Here is a 15,280-nt window from a genome sequence, read left to right on the forward strand (position 1 = left end):
TTAGAGCTAAAGTTCTCTCTCTTATATGTACTTTTTTTTGTATAAGGCTTTTCTGTGCTTTTAATATCGGAACTATGTAGACTGCCTTATGGCCTTGTAAAGCTGCCGGTTCATTACTATATACATGCGTAAACATAAACATAAACCAGCCCTTGTGTGATTACCGGTAACTATAAGAAGTCAAAGACCAGCATTTTAAGAACATTCATTTATCAATTTGTGGACAACAAAAACATAAAACCATCTCTTTTACCTTTCTCTCTGTTTCCAGGTCACTTTAAGTTTACCTGGCAACACTTCAGGATTGGAATTCAAAGTTCCCTCATCATGTTTCCTCTGAATATCCTAATTGTTAGTATTTTCAGAAAAACTCCCAGGAAGGTGTCTATTAACAAGCACAAAACAAAAAAAACAGACACCCTTCAACACAATGTCAATATCACTTTAGACGTTGTCATCGAGGTATGTGCTTCATGTTTTTAAGGTAGATATTACATAGTGGCTGCTTAATTATCAGCATCCAAATGACATAATAATCAATTTTTATGGACTATGTACATTGCACTTAATTCTATATGTATATGTACATATTCAAAATAGTTATGAATATGTAAATAATAAACATATTGTATATTTTTGCATTTGAACATTTTCTTTCAGGATATCACAAGAATTGCTCGTTTACTGTCTAAGACTGTGAAAAGCAATAAACAATGCTTAGAATCCGAGTTAAGGCCTGGACAACAAGTTGATATCCACGCTGTCCTTTCTGTGGTGGAGGACTTCATCAAACAGAATAACAAAACCTGTGACACTGTCCAGTCCAAATCTTCGAGCTTTCAAATCCTCGCTCAGCCTCAGCTACCAGGTGTGTACCTAGTACTTTATATCATTCTGTCTTGTTAAGGTACAGTGCTCTAATAGGGTAGAATGGATGTTAAAGAGAGTTGGAGATCTGTCCCCTTTCCAAGCAAATGTTAGTACTGGGCTAAGCATGAAAGTGCAATAGTCCTTTAAAGGAGCTTAATGCTGAGGCTTTCAGAGTCCAATTCTAAGCTATAGATGCACTTGCTGGTCAATTGACTTGAATTCACTGAAAAAACGTATTATTTTGCCTGTAACAAACCAAAAACAACAACAGTGCAACATACTTCTCAGTTCAATTTGCAAACAACAAAGGCACAATCTTATATTCTGTCTCAAATATAATCATATTGTCACTGTATAAATGAAGAGGTGCAAAGAGTATTTCCCAGAACATGTATATTTTTTGCTTGGAATGTACACAGAAAATCTCATTGCGTTTTAGCTTTTCAACACAAGAGGTGAAAGAAAGTGTCTAAAATTCATCGTCCATTGTAGTGAAGCACTGCTCGACTTTGTTCCATAAACGTCACATACAGTTTGGTACAATTCCCTGTGTGTTTTCTGACAGACCACCAAGTGATTTTTAAAGTAATTGCATATGAAGTCAATGAAACAATGCAACTAGATGTGAATTCCCATGTTGATGTAAATTTAAGCAAATAACTGTCAGCATGAGTTAAAAAAAAGTTTTTTAAACTTGTGTGAAATCCTGTAGTTTTATGAATCAGCTTCATAAATATACAGAGAAAAAATGAAAAAGGAAGCAAGAGAAAGAACCAAAGTTTCTGGTTCTGTGATCAGTCAGAAGCTGAACACAAACACACAGGCACCTTCCCATAGTCCGTGCATCTGTTGCTAACTAGCATACAGCTAACATACGGTTGGTTCAAAGGCTGGTTGGCGAAGAATAAACATGGACTGCACAGATGGTCCAGCACTTTGCTTTTTGTCTGAACACACCTTTATAAATGCATGCCTCAACTCTTAAGGACTGCGACCAGTAACAAAGCAGAGGCAGTTTACCATTTCAGAAATGCTGTACATTTTCAGAAGGCAGCGCTCATGGGCATCCAGGGGCAACACTGGAGGGGATTCAAAAGAAGAGCTACTATCTATACCGGCAGCTGTGTCACATTGAAAAAAAGCTGAGTCAACTGGGACCCTCTGGCTTCCCCAACCCACACAGCTACAGCCAGGCTCTGCAGCAAGTCCGGGGCATGAAGGGCCTTCTTGAAGATCAGCTCAACCTAGACGACCTCACTCAGAAGAGGTACAGCAGTCACGTTTATTTAAACAACCACATTGATGGATTTGCATGTGTTAGCTTGTTTTCTACAAATTATGTGTGTTCATATTTACTTTCCGAATAGCCTATACCAGAGCCTTGAAAGTTGATAGATAGTGAAGAATCAATCGCATTTATGGGTTTTTTTGTCTTTTTAGTTGTTTGTCTTTATTATTATTTAGGATAATGCAGTTGGTAATGATGACCACTTTGAAGACAGTTTTTTTGTTGTGCTTTCATGGAAACCCCTGCTTTCAAGATAATTAAGAAAGTAGCTGCTGATAGGTATTGTGTTTAAGGGTTGTGAATAAAATGCTGAGTAAGTTTCAAAAATGGCCGGCAGTAATTTTTAAAACATTTTGGAAAATACTTGATGAGTATGAGATGATTAAAAGTTAGACAATAAGATTGATACCACTCTGACGTCTTTATGGTAAATAAGAAGCTAGAGCCAAGTGCTAGTTAGCTTAGCTTAGCTCTGTCCAAAGCTTAAAAACATTGCCTACCAACATCTAGGGGTCTTATATTTTTGTTTAATCGGCAAACAGAAATGCAACAACGATGCTGGAACTTTTTCTTAGCAACATCATGGTGACAAGTCATAGCACCCAGCAGCTATTCACCTAGAAATTGTTACAGCATGAAACCCTCCATAAAACCACAACTTGCGATTTTATATTTGATTAAACAAATGTTAAAATGTGTAAATTGTGAAATTTCGAGGTGATAGTCAGAGGATATTGTCATATTTTGCACAGATCCATGCTAGTTGTTTCCAGACTTTATGCCAAGCCAAGCTAATCAGCTGCTGACTGTAGCTTCATATTGAGCATACAAACATAAGCGTGGTATTCATTTTCTCATCTAATTGTAGGCAAGAAAGGTGGTTGATCCTGTTTCCCAAAACGTTGAACTATTGATTAAGAAATACACATTATCTGTGGATGCCAAAACATTCAAGAAGTTCATATCACACATGTACATCATAACTGGTAATGTGACATACATATTTTAAAGCATAATGTAGGAGATTTCCATTTAAAATATCATTTAAAATAAAAAGCCTCAAGTTAAATGTAGTTCAAAAGAGAGCTGTATTTGAGTAAACTGTATTTTTCACTGCTTTCACTTGCAGGTTGATCCCTGCTGACAGCGCTGGAGATAATGGTGTGATGAAAAGGTTGTGCTGTCATGGAGAGCTACCCTGGTGGTTTATTTTTGTCGGCTGGCTGCTAGTGATTGGAACCAGTGTTGTAGCGGGATATTTCACAATGCTTTATGGGTTGAAATATGGGAAGGAACGCTCTGTAAGCTGGTTGGTATCCATGGTAGTCTCCTTTTTCCACAGTCTCCTTGTCATTCAGCCATTGAAGGTGAGAATAAGGTGCCTTCCCCTCTTTATGAAGAACCACAAACCTCACTAGTCATCACTAGCTCATTATTTACAATACAATAAATTTATTGAATTTTAAAAGCTTAATTTCACAGTTTTCTGAAATTTTCCTACAGGGGTCATTCTTTATGAGCACATACTAAATATTACATTTGGAAAGAACATCTGTATTCACTTATGTGCATGTCTTTTACCACAGGTAATAGGTCTCGCAATCTTCTTTTCACTTATAATAAAGGAAGTTGAGGTGGAAGATTTTCGAAATGTGCCATTTGTAGAAAATGACGGAAATAAAGGTAAAACATAAAAACTCCCAAAATATACTTTCATGGTCTCAACTTGCAATTTCTTTATCATCACACATGTTCAGGTTTTCGCCTAACCTCAAAAATTACGCTTAACCTACAGGTGATACGGACCAACAAAAAATCAGACGGGACAGCAGTCTTTATGAACCTCCTTCTCCTGCAGACGTTGAGAAAATGAAAAGGAACAAGATTATGAATCAGAAAGCCATTGCCCTCCTCAGGGAGATTTTGAGTAAGTAGAAATACTATTTTACTAGGGTATTTCAGAAGGGAAGATTGGTATATGGTACCAGATCCTGAAACAGCATGCTACGACTTTGACCTTTGGGCCCTGGTTTATCATCATAAAAATGATGATTCAAATGATATACAATATGCGCTGATCTGTGAACGTAAACATCACATCTGTCACTTTAAATCAAAATGGCTTTAACCAAACCACCTGGTAAACTGAAGTCAAGCTTTTCAATATACACCCAGCTTTTCTGAACCTGCCATATTTCTAGCCTGCTTTCCTATTTAAATTGTGCATTTATGGTAAATACAAACTAAATACAACCCCGAATTAATTATTAATTATTCACTGAGGTGAAATCAAAGATTTTTTATCATAAATTGAGTCCATCTGCTTCAATTTAAACTGACTCCCCAGTTATCACAATGTGAATTTAGAGAACTATGATGTGCTCATTTCTTGCAGCCTACATTGGGTTTCTGTGGATGTTGTTGCTGGTGGCGTACGGCCGGAGAGATCCCAATGCTTTTTTCCTGAACCAACACATCCAGGATAGCTTCAGCAGAGAGATCTCAGACAGCATGAATCTCGGAGATGTGTTCACTTGGGCCAACACATCTCTATTAAATAACCTTTTTGGAGTTTATCCAGGTAAAAATGTATCCTTCATGAAGAAGAAAAAGAAGTGATTGATCAGTGATCATCTTAGTAAGAATGTGTCAGAGTTGCATTGTGTTTCTGTTTTTCTATTCTCAATTCTTAAACAAGCAGTTATTTTCCAAGCTTCATTTATTCATCGATTCAACATAGCAAGGAAATTGTTGTTGTTGTTTTGCCAAAGTGTTCAACTCCACAGCTGGAGAGCAGGATGCGTTCTCATTTCTTATTGTATGTATTTATTATAGTGTCACACACAGTTAGGATTTGTTCATCAGTAGGCTAATCCCAGAAGGAGCAATTAACAGGGGCCAGGTGATTCCAGTGACCCCACCTTCTCAGTGGATAACTGTATGTCTTTAAAGACACTACAGCATGACTGTATTTTTACCCAGACATAATGAATTCACGCACAAAAAAAGACTGGGTCAAAATGAACACTATGGTGGGTTAACTTTACCCATAGTCGATAGGTAGAAAACCACGCAAGACAAGAAGTTTTTTGTGTGTTTGTGTTTAATTTTTCATAGTAGTGTTTATATTAGGGTTATGGTATATACTCTAGCTCTTTACATATGAAGATTTGCTAATGACTTAATAACGTGTATCCATTGCAGTTTTGAATGCTAAAAACAATTTATATTAAAATGTACAAAGTAAAACTGCCTTTCACTCTTTATGTCAAAACTGTGTAGGATGCATCGTCTTGTTAGAATAAACTTTACTGGAAATGTCAATGGACAAAACCAGCTAGGGTTTCAATGCTTATGTTAAGTGTGAACACGCATCTTGGCAATGACCACATTTTATTTTGGCTAAATAACACAACAGTTATGTAAACTATAACACCAACACTGCACCAAAATATTGCCAACCCACTGTTACCAGGTAAAGTTAGGCCACTATGACGCTCCTTCAGTATTGACCCAAACTGGGTAAAATTTTTCGCGTTGTGAAAACATAATTTTAGTACAGAATGGCAATCATCCACATTATTAATTTTAGTAAGCACAAGTGACAATTAAAAATAGTGAATATGTTACAAATGCAAACTGGCCCTAGTTCAGAAGCATTTTCTGGATGAAACACCCCTGAAATTATCTTTGGCTCAGACCAAACCAAGTGGCCAAAGTGTCTAAATGTGTAACATGCAGTAGTGTTGTAGTCAAGACCACCCAAACCGAGACCAAGTCAAGACCAAGACTAGAGTTTATTGAGACCGAGACAAGACCAAGACTTTTAGGGGTTGAGAGCAGTCGAGACCAAGACCGAGGGAGGGCGAGACCAAGTCAAGACCAAGACCAGTTCCCTGCATTGCATGGCATGAAATAAAATGTGGAATGAGATCATAGGTAGTTCACAAATTGATCTGAAAGATCCACATTCCCATTAAAACACCCACATACAAACTCCAAGAGTTGAAATCAACGTAAGCATCGCAGGGAGGGGGGACAGTCGTTAATTAGGGTTATTGGTTGCATTTGAAGTTGCATTTGGAAGTTTTACTTCCAATCAAAGTTAGGATGTTAACAAATCAGACAATGTAAAAGCAATTTATTGATATTCCCAAAGTTATGGTCTTGACTGGTCTCGAAATAAAATCCAGAGTCCTCAATGAACGAGACAAGACCGAGTACAAATGCGGTCGAGACCGAGACAAGACAAGGACCATTAATATGTGGTCTTAAGACCCAATTACCACAACACTAACATGCAGAGACCACATCCCTGAAATGTCTTTGATTCAGCAGTGAATGAATAAAACACAAACAAATAAACTGTAAAATGCTGTGTTCCAGGATTTATCACAGATGGAAACTCCAAGCTGGTGGGTGATGCCCGCCTCCGTCAATTGAGAGTGCAGAAAAACTCCTGTCAGATTGCAGGCTCCATGCTCCAGTTTGTACCAGACTGTCATGCTCCATATTCATGGGAGGTGGAGGACATGGGCTCCTATGAGCCTGGCTGGAACCACTCCGTGAGGGATAATATCTCTACGAGCACCTCCAGCCCATGGAAGTACCAGACACAGGCTCAGCTCAGGGCCTACCCTGTCTGGGGTGAAATGGTGCTCTACAGGGGGGGAGGCTTTGTATCGGAGCTCGGCCCGGATTTACAAAATGCCAGCAAGTATGTGCATTAGCAAAACTGAATTGCATTAATACAATAGATTTTTACCGGACTGCGAGTTTACATTGTCCTCTGTATGCTATGTAGTATTGTTTGTTTGTTTGTTACAAGTCTGATGTAAAATACAATTTAAAGTCTAACACTTGAATAGAGAAAACAGGCCTATTTTAACCCTCCAGTTAAACTATTCTTGTGTACCACAGCACCCTTGAGTATCTGTTCAGGAACAAATGGCTGGATACGTACACAAGGGCGATCTTTATAGAGTTCACCGTTTACAATGCTAATGTGAACCTCTTCTGCATCGTCACACTCTTGTTGGAGACCACAGCTGTAGGTAAGGTTGAGTGTTTCCTGAGGGATGCAATTACAATGCAATTACAGGTTTGTCAAAGGTGCAGATGTGAATGCTGCGGATATATAACATTATTGTTAGACAAAGCTGTTCATCATAGGTCATACTGTCATTTTTTATTGCTTATTGCAATTTTACTGTAATTTCAGTCTGTGATTTTATTCTCTTGTTATACTTTGACATCGATGTATGGTACATTATATGAATGAGATGCTAGCCTGCATGTGTTTACATAAAATTGTCCCTTTTTTTTTTTACAGGAGCATTTCAGTTCCACAGTGAGCTGCACAGTGTTCGTCTTTACACATCAACTGGCGATCTTTACTCCTTTGTCGTGGCTGCTGAGGTCATATACTTGCTTTTCATCCTGTATTACATGTTCTTGCAGGTAAATACCAACAGGACTACAACAGAATGTGCTTCCGGACCCTTTAATTGATTGGTTTTTTGTTATCCATGCATCTCTTTGAATTCAGATAGTGAATGAGACTTGCGGGGGTTTCTGTATTTACTAAGGGCTTCACAAACTCCTACTAGCCTCATAATATACAGGCTGGGCAGGATCAGGCATGACATCAAAAGGGCCTTCAGCACCTGCCCTTTTTCTTCCTCAAGAGAATGTGCCCATTTTTCTGGGGTGCTTTTTTAAAAATAAATATATTCCTGTTTGTGCACAGCTCTTCTGTCAAACAAACATATTTATTGAATAAAAAGTCTAAATATCAGGTTGGGAGACGAGACTTTGTCGAGTGACCTCTATTCCTCCGCCTCTCCCCGCAGCAGAGCAGCACGCACAGACAGGCATGGTCTCTGTGTGAACTGATTATTTTGTAGAAATAAGTATAAAACAACTGCATGAGTGTGAGGGAATTTAAATAGATTGGTAAGGAAGTTGTGTTAATATAACACAGAGTTGTGTTAATATATTTAATGTTTTGTGAAAAATAATAATTATAAGAAGTGCAGTTTTTTTCACTTGAGCCTCTCTGCACGTCCCTGGGCAGGATGCTTTTTGGTTTATGACCAAATTTCCAAGAACACACCACTGTTGTTTGGCACTGCGACTGGCGAGAATCAATCGAACAAGAGGATCAACATTCGAGAGATTAACTTGAGGTTGAATTGCTGACGAGATAGAGCTGGGCAATAATGATAATTATCGCAATATAATTTTCCTCAATGACAATATAATAAATCTTAAATATATCGTCAATAAATATTTGCCTTAATTCATTTGAATCACAGACAAATTAGCACTTAATCTTTCTTAAAAAACAACAACAAAAATTATTTTGTTGAAGAAAAGGGACTGAAAAGATATTTACTAATCATATTTTTTGAAAAAAGATTTTATCGTAATAGTTTTGAATGTTCTATCTCAGATTTGTTGAGTGATCCGCTCTTTGGCATCAAGTGTTTGTCACATTCTGACCATAAAGAAAAGTTTAACAATATAATTAACCATCTGGGTCCTTCGATTTTCATTCAGAAACAAAAATCAGCCTTTAAATTTAAAAGAAATATTGATTTGAGTTATATATTGTGATAATTATAGAAATCAAATTGTATGAAATTATTTTATCGTGATTGGCCATATCGCCCAGCCTTATGATGAGGTAACTTTTTTTAAAATGTGCAGGTGGTTAACTCATCAAACTTCTAGTAACTGATTTGTTTGTAAAACCAAAAAGCAGTTTACAGCTGACTCAGAGCATTGACTTACACTCCACAGTTGATGTTTTCTGTAATCCTTCACTAACAAATTAAACAGGACAGTAGATTGCCCGCTTTGATTGTATCCTTATGTAACTTATTACAGGAAATAAATATCTAAAGACATTAGCAGTAATGTTTTTCTGATGTTTAGGTGGTCAAAAGGATGTAATAGCATTAATCTGTGATTCGTGATTTTCTTTCATATAGCAGCTCTTATTCGCATCATAATCACGGCTCGTTTTTCTTTGACACCACAGTTTCTTTTAGTACAGCACTGAGTCATATCTCAATTACACTTTTCCACTTTCTTCAGGGCCATTTTGGTTTATGTTCAATGGTGTTCAGCATTAACTGTATTTTCTGAGACAGTAAGGTCCCACAGTGTGTCCATCTTTGATACAGAGATACACAAAAACACTTGTCTTGTGAGTAGTTTGGTTTCAGTAAGATATGCACAGAAATGACTTTTTGCTGCACTTGACAAAATGTAACTGATTATTTGAAATGTATGACACCTTTGAAGTTCCCCTAGAAGTTTGGATATCAAATAGCATTGAGATCAAATACTCAGAAGGAGTCACTCAGAAAAGTTGCATAATTAATCAGATTGTGTAAATGCACATTGCAGTAAATGTCCAGCAAGTGTGAACTGACTAACAAGATAAAAGCGAGGGGGAAATGTACTGAACAGTATTACAGTAACTTTAGTAAAACAGAACAAGGGGAACGTGTTGCTCTCAGGAGGAGGCTAGAAGGAGAACATACTGGCACCCTCTACAGTGGAAATCTGCATCTTTCCACTGCAGAAGCTCTTTCTACAAACTGGAGGAGAAACTAGTTTAAATGGGTAATATTATGACATCAAATAAAAAATTCTGTTTTAATCTAATAGTATACAGTTAGTATGTTAATATATATATTTTTTTTTATTTCACTATGTAGGCTATTGTCATTTTAGGTAATAGTATACTATACAGCCCACTACTTGTATAAAATTAATGAAGTGAATTGAAGTGACAGTGGCGAGCACATTTATTTTATGAAAAGTTGAACATGTTTCAACAAAAACCACCTGATATGGCTGAATATCCAGCTAGCTATACCCACAACCTCCTTATCATCTCCCTACTGTCTTCTGTCTCACCGCTCCAGCTGCTCACATCTCTGTCTTTGTTTTTGTAACAAGCTGCTCAAGCGGCCACCGAGCGACCCGTCCACTGGGATTTCTGTCGGTGCTCCTGTGGCTAGCTGGCTTTTCACCTACCAGAGTTTCAACAACTCTCGTTTGACTGACAGCAGCTTTGCGTTGTGTCCTGCCCGCTACTCAAGGGGGGGGGGAGTTTTGAACGATTAGCGACACGGCGGTCATAGTTACGGTAGTTACTCACACATTGTGCTCCTAAATCATTTTTCTGGTTTGCATGCATCGCAGAAAGTGAGTTTTAGTGGAAGCTGTCAAACATCTCATCATTATATTATAAATTACTATCTGGGAAATAGACACAAATCACTATTTGTGGAAATTTTCAAACATGGTTTTCAAAATATCTCTTACTTATGTTCCTGTCTTTTTTCCCTTCATGGGACGATGGAACAAACTGGTTCCTGTTACATATGACAATCCTCTCTCCTTTTCCTGGAAGGGCAAATTAATGAAGCAGCAGCGGTGGGCTTACTTTAGGAGCAAGTGGAACCTTCTCGAGCTGACTGTCATCTTACTGAGCTGGAGCGCCGTGGCTGTCTTCATCAAGAGGACCTTGCTTGGGAACCGCGATATCACCTACTACCAAAACCACAAAGACAAGTGAGACAAACAAATCCTGCACTAAAACTAATGTGATGTGATGTAATGTGCGATCTTTAGTTCATAGAGCTCGAAAAAACTAGCCGACACCTTAACAAGTTAGAAAATTTGCAGTGGGTTTAAATTAGGTGTTTGCTTTCTAAGGCTTTTTTATTATTGTGAGCATGTTAGCATGCTAATGTTAGCATTTAGCTCAAAGCATCACTGTACAGTAGGCTAAAGTCTGACAGAGCCGCTAGCATGGCTTACATTGTTGTACAGCGCTCTTTTTTTTCCATTGGCAACAGCTGACATCTTCACTGTGTATGTAGATTTGCCAGTTTTTATGAGACAGCCACAGCAGACTCAACACTCGAGTATCTGATCGCCTTCCTGGTCCTGCTCGCGACCATCAAACTGTGGCATCTGCTCAGACTGAACCCCAAGATGAACTTGGTTTCCGCTGCACTGCAACGGGCCTGGAATGAAACTTCCAGTATTATTGTTGTCATTGCGATCATGCTTGTGGCGTATTCCATTGCTGTGAGTATCTTGCCCTTGTCTCTCTAATTCTTATTCATTACATGGGCAAGAATATTAAGTCACTGCTATTATCTGAGTCACTGGGGCTTACAGAAAACAATGTTGTGGGATTATTTGTCACAAAATGGAACTTTAATTTTATTATTTAAAATGAATCAAGAGAAAGTATCCTCAGGGATATAGACATTTAAATATATAATTGTCAGAGAAACTCACATGGCCACACAACTTACCAGACCCTTCCTTAGTGTGTCTGGGTATGCAGGTGGTAATGTGGGAGGTTGTCTTTAATGTATATATGTATGAGGTGTATGAAATACTTATTACCTAACTTTCCAGTCCATTATCTCCAAAATGATTTTACTGGTTCCCCTGCTGATGTAATGGTTCTTTCTAGTGCAACTTGATTTATGGCTGGAGGATGTCATCTTATAGAACCGTAGCGGACGCTCTCATGACCATCATCCTTTTGCAGATAGGCATCTTTAACTATGACGAGGTACGTGCGATCTTCCCCTACTCACAAATTTTCTGTCTAAAATACTTGAATATGACATTTTCTGGCATAATAAAACGGGCATGAATAAGGAGTTTTCCTTTCTTTCCTGATGTGGCCAATGTAAGTGCAAACTGATGTTGATATCTCACTGATGTTTGCCAGGTCTTGGATAGCACTCCCTTGCTTGGTGGATTACTTTTTGGTTCCTGTATTGTGTTCATGACATTTGTGGTGCTTAATCTCCTCATCTCAATGGTCCTCATGGCATTCACCCAGGAGCAAATATATCACAAGGTAATTTTAGTCATTATTCTAAAGAAATAATCAAAGTTTTCAGATAAAAAATCCAAGTACTCTTTTCTTTGTATTGTTTTGATGCAAAATATCCATTCACAGATGCATGTATCAAATAAACAACTCTGCTTTCATCAACCTAATTTCTAGCCACAGCAGGCAAGAGAGAAGGAGTTAGCGTAATCACATCAGAGCTAAAAGGAGACAGAATACATCAGGTGGTCAGTTTTCAAAAGAAAACTAATATTGCTCCATGACTGTTGGGTGTGTAACTATAGGCAACTCATTGCTCTAGCATCTTTAATATGATAAAGTCAGCACAGAGAAATGCAGAGGTGTATTTGACACTGTTAAAAGATGTTTTTCAGGGAAAAACATGCATGAGGAGTCTTTTGCTGTGTCTCAGTTCGCGATAGGCTGGGGGTGTGTGATTCGCTGAGGAGTGAGAGGATGTGATCAGTGATGGCTCCAGTGTCCACTGAAAGGAGACATTATGAAATTAAAGTGTCATTGAGAAAATGCCATCATGAGAAAAAATTAGACTGTTGTAAATTGCGATTTGAAATCTTTTTAATAATATGTTGGGTTTTTTTTTCCTTTTTTTGATGATTGGCTGCTTTATAGACTTTTTTCTGTAGTCATGAAAAAAAATCTGTTTTATTAAAGCCATGGTACACCTGCAAAACGTCTCTGTGTAGCAAAGGAAACACAATAGTTTAATTGTTATTCTCTGTGGGGTTGTTCTCTGAATTGCTTTCCCATTTTGAGGTGTCTGTATTTCACACCGCTTCATGGAAAGCAATTAGATACTAACTGAGATCACAAGCGCTCATTGATGTGTCCTTAGCAATTTGTCAAGAGCATCTCTCCAATATTTCTTGCCACTCTAAAACTGAATTTGCCATGTCTCCTGTCTTACCCAGGCCTCAGACGAGGAGGAGATTGTTGACCTGATGCTGAAGAAAATCTGCGGTCTTTTTGGGATCAGATATAACAATACAAATGACACCCGGGGGTCTGATGTGAATGAGGGCAGTGGCTTGACCCTTAATAACAGCAGAAATATCATTAATTCCTCCGCTGATGTAAAACAACATCTGACAACTCACAGAAACCCATAGGAACATAGCTTTATATTTGTTGCGTTTCACATTTGAGAGTTTTGAATATTTTGTTTGCACACGCTCATTTATAAATGTTCATTATTCTTTGCTTGTTTCCCACTGGGAGTTCAGAGCATGCTGTGCTGATTTGAGAATATGGTGTGATAGATATCCCATCAATAATTATAGTGCACATTGTTGGTGTGAATGAGATGTTTACTTAAGAGAACATTTTATTCACAGCAATGTCTTGCTCATACCTACAGTGTATATGTGGCAGTTGGTTAGATGTAACATACTTATTTCATAAACTCCATTATAAAAACTTACAAATCAATATAAATATAAAGCATGCTTCACCTTGTCTAATAAAATAATACTGTATCACATTATCCTGATTTACACCACTAAAATATTTAATAACATAAAAGGAAATAAACCTCTAGGTTTGTTTTAATGCATGATGTAATATATAATTATTATTTGTTTTGTTGTGTATTTGATTATTTTGTATTATATATCAAATGTACGTGAGCACTGCATAATTGTGTTTTGTCAATTAAAGAGTGGTGTGGCAATATGGCTAACGCTCTATTTCCATTTCTGTTAATCTTACAGTGATTATGGTGATTTTTTTTTAAATTTGTAATCCATAGGATTTCAATTTCCTATGATCGATATCGATGTGGCAAAACCCTGGGCAAGAGTGGTTTAATACTACAACTACTTTGAGCAGAAGAGTTACTGACCTGTTAATAGAGAGTCAAACTAATTCACAGTCACAAATAATTACAACCTGATTTCTATGGAGTGAATTTTCTGCCAAAACTCAACAAACAAACATAACATGTTTTACAAATTCCCTACGATTCCCTAACAAACAGTTTGGTTGGCAAAACCAGTTAGTATGATTTTACATCTCTGATGAAGCGCATCACACTTGTCTCATCCAGTACAGTCCCAAACAGGGTTCTGTGTCTATCAGATGGTCTGAAGTGGATACTAATACCATATTATTTCATCCTGCGCGCATCGTCAATACAGCAGGAGTAATGTTGGACACTCAGAAGCTGGAAGTTGCATGAACTCTGCAGGTCACACAACTGTGCGCTTGTGTGACCCTTTATTTCTCTCTATTTTTGTCTTTTTCATAAGTTCAAGAAAAGAAGGAATGAGGCCATAAGCGGAGGTAGCGTGGAAGTTTTGGCTCTATTGATTGTAGACACGGCCGAATGAATACGCTGCTTGCAGCTCCCCTTCAATATCAAATGAAACAGTCCCTTCTCTCCTGGTTTCAATGGTAAACCACCACAAGAGTGGCAATTGCAAACAAAAAACACTATATTCTAAGGAGACACGTTTTAATAAACAGAAAGTAACATTTCTATTTCAAACAATGGCGAACTTATTAGCAAATTTTAACAAAACTCCCGTCACCGTCACGCATCACTGAAATTCTGAGGGACGGACTTGGGCCACTATGTATCACACCGGACTCACACAGGCTCCGTGTGCGCAGCGGTTTAGTTCTGGTCCACTGGAAGCCTCTCAGAAGCCTTTCAGCAGTCTTTAGCCTGCCCCTCGTTAATGACTTGATATGTCCTTTTTGTGCTTCTACTATCTTCTTCACGTTCCTCATCTTGACGGGTGCATCTAGCAACTACCACAGGGAGCAATTCAGAATAAGATAGGATTTTGCTGATATGTTTAGATTTTGTTGATTTGGTGATTATTGCTTGCTTTTTGTGCTTGTACTATAATTAAGAAGGCTACTTAGTTATATTGTTTCTTTTTTTGTCTCATTTAACTGTGCTTACTGTTGATATATGAGACTGGCGCCCCCAGAACATTTTCCAAGGGGTGGCCAAATGGGGCCACTATAAATCCTGGGGTGGCACACTAAACAAAAAGCCATAACTGAATTTCAGGAGTTCTATTATGCAGTATATAGACAAGTCGAATACTACGGAAAAATATGAGTTAAGGAATCACAGACTTAATTACTTTGGTTTCTTATTTTACAGTTAATATTGTTTAATGTCCATAGGCTAAAACCAGTTGACATTCCATAAAAATCCTGTTTAATGTGTTATCTGTATGTGTTAGGCAATG

At 37.8% G+C, this 15,280-nt stretch overlaps 1 protein-coding gene across 1 annotated transcript in view; it reads left to right on the plus strand.

The window, feature by feature from the left end:
* The window catches only part of LOC119903655 (polycystic kidney disease protein 1-like 2), a 41,157-nt gene extending 27,407 nt beyond the window's left edge, over positions 1-13,750 (plus strand). The window contains exons 21-35 of the mRNA XM_038719888.1: positions 272-462; positions 661-868; positions 1,918-2,137; positions 3,288-3,525; positions 3,745-3,841; positions 3,954-4,085; positions 4,554-4,739; positions 6,545-6,875; positions 7,079-7,212; positions 7,491-7,618; positions 10,590-10,750; positions 11,062-11,272; positions 11,670-11,771; positions 11,934-12,065; positions 12,989-13,750. Of these exons, the coding sequence (XP_038575816.1) occupies positions 272-462; positions 661-868; positions 1,918-2,137; positions 3,288-3,525; positions 3,745-3,841; positions 3,954-4,085; positions 4,554-4,739; positions 6,545-6,875; positions 7,079-7,212; positions 7,491-7,618; positions 10,590-10,750; positions 11,062-11,272; positions 11,670-11,771; positions 11,934-12,065; positions 12,989-13,186 (2,669 nt within the window). The 3' untranslated portion in view covers positions 13,187-13,750. The remainder of the gene's footprint in view (positions 1-271; positions 463-660; positions 869-1,917; positions 2,138-3,287; positions 3,526-3,744; positions 3,842-3,953; positions 4,086-4,553; positions 4,740-6,544; positions 6,876-7,078; positions 7,213-7,490; positions 7,619-10,589; positions 10,751-11,061; positions 11,273-11,669; positions 11,772-11,933; positions 12,066-12,988) is intronic.
* The last annotated feature ends 1,530 nt before the right edge of the window (positions 13,751-15,280 follow it).

The sequence above is a fragment of the Micropterus salmoides genome, unplaced genomic scaffold (assembly GCF_014851395.1).
Source record: "Micropterus salmoides isolate LMB-PRFRI ecotype aquatic unplaced genomic scaffold, ASM1485139v1 Ms_hic_scaffold_15, whole genome shotgun sequence".
Taxonomy (NCBI): Eukaryota; Metazoa; Chordata; class Actinopteri; order Centrarchiformes; family Centrarchidae; genus Micropterus; species Micropterus salmoides.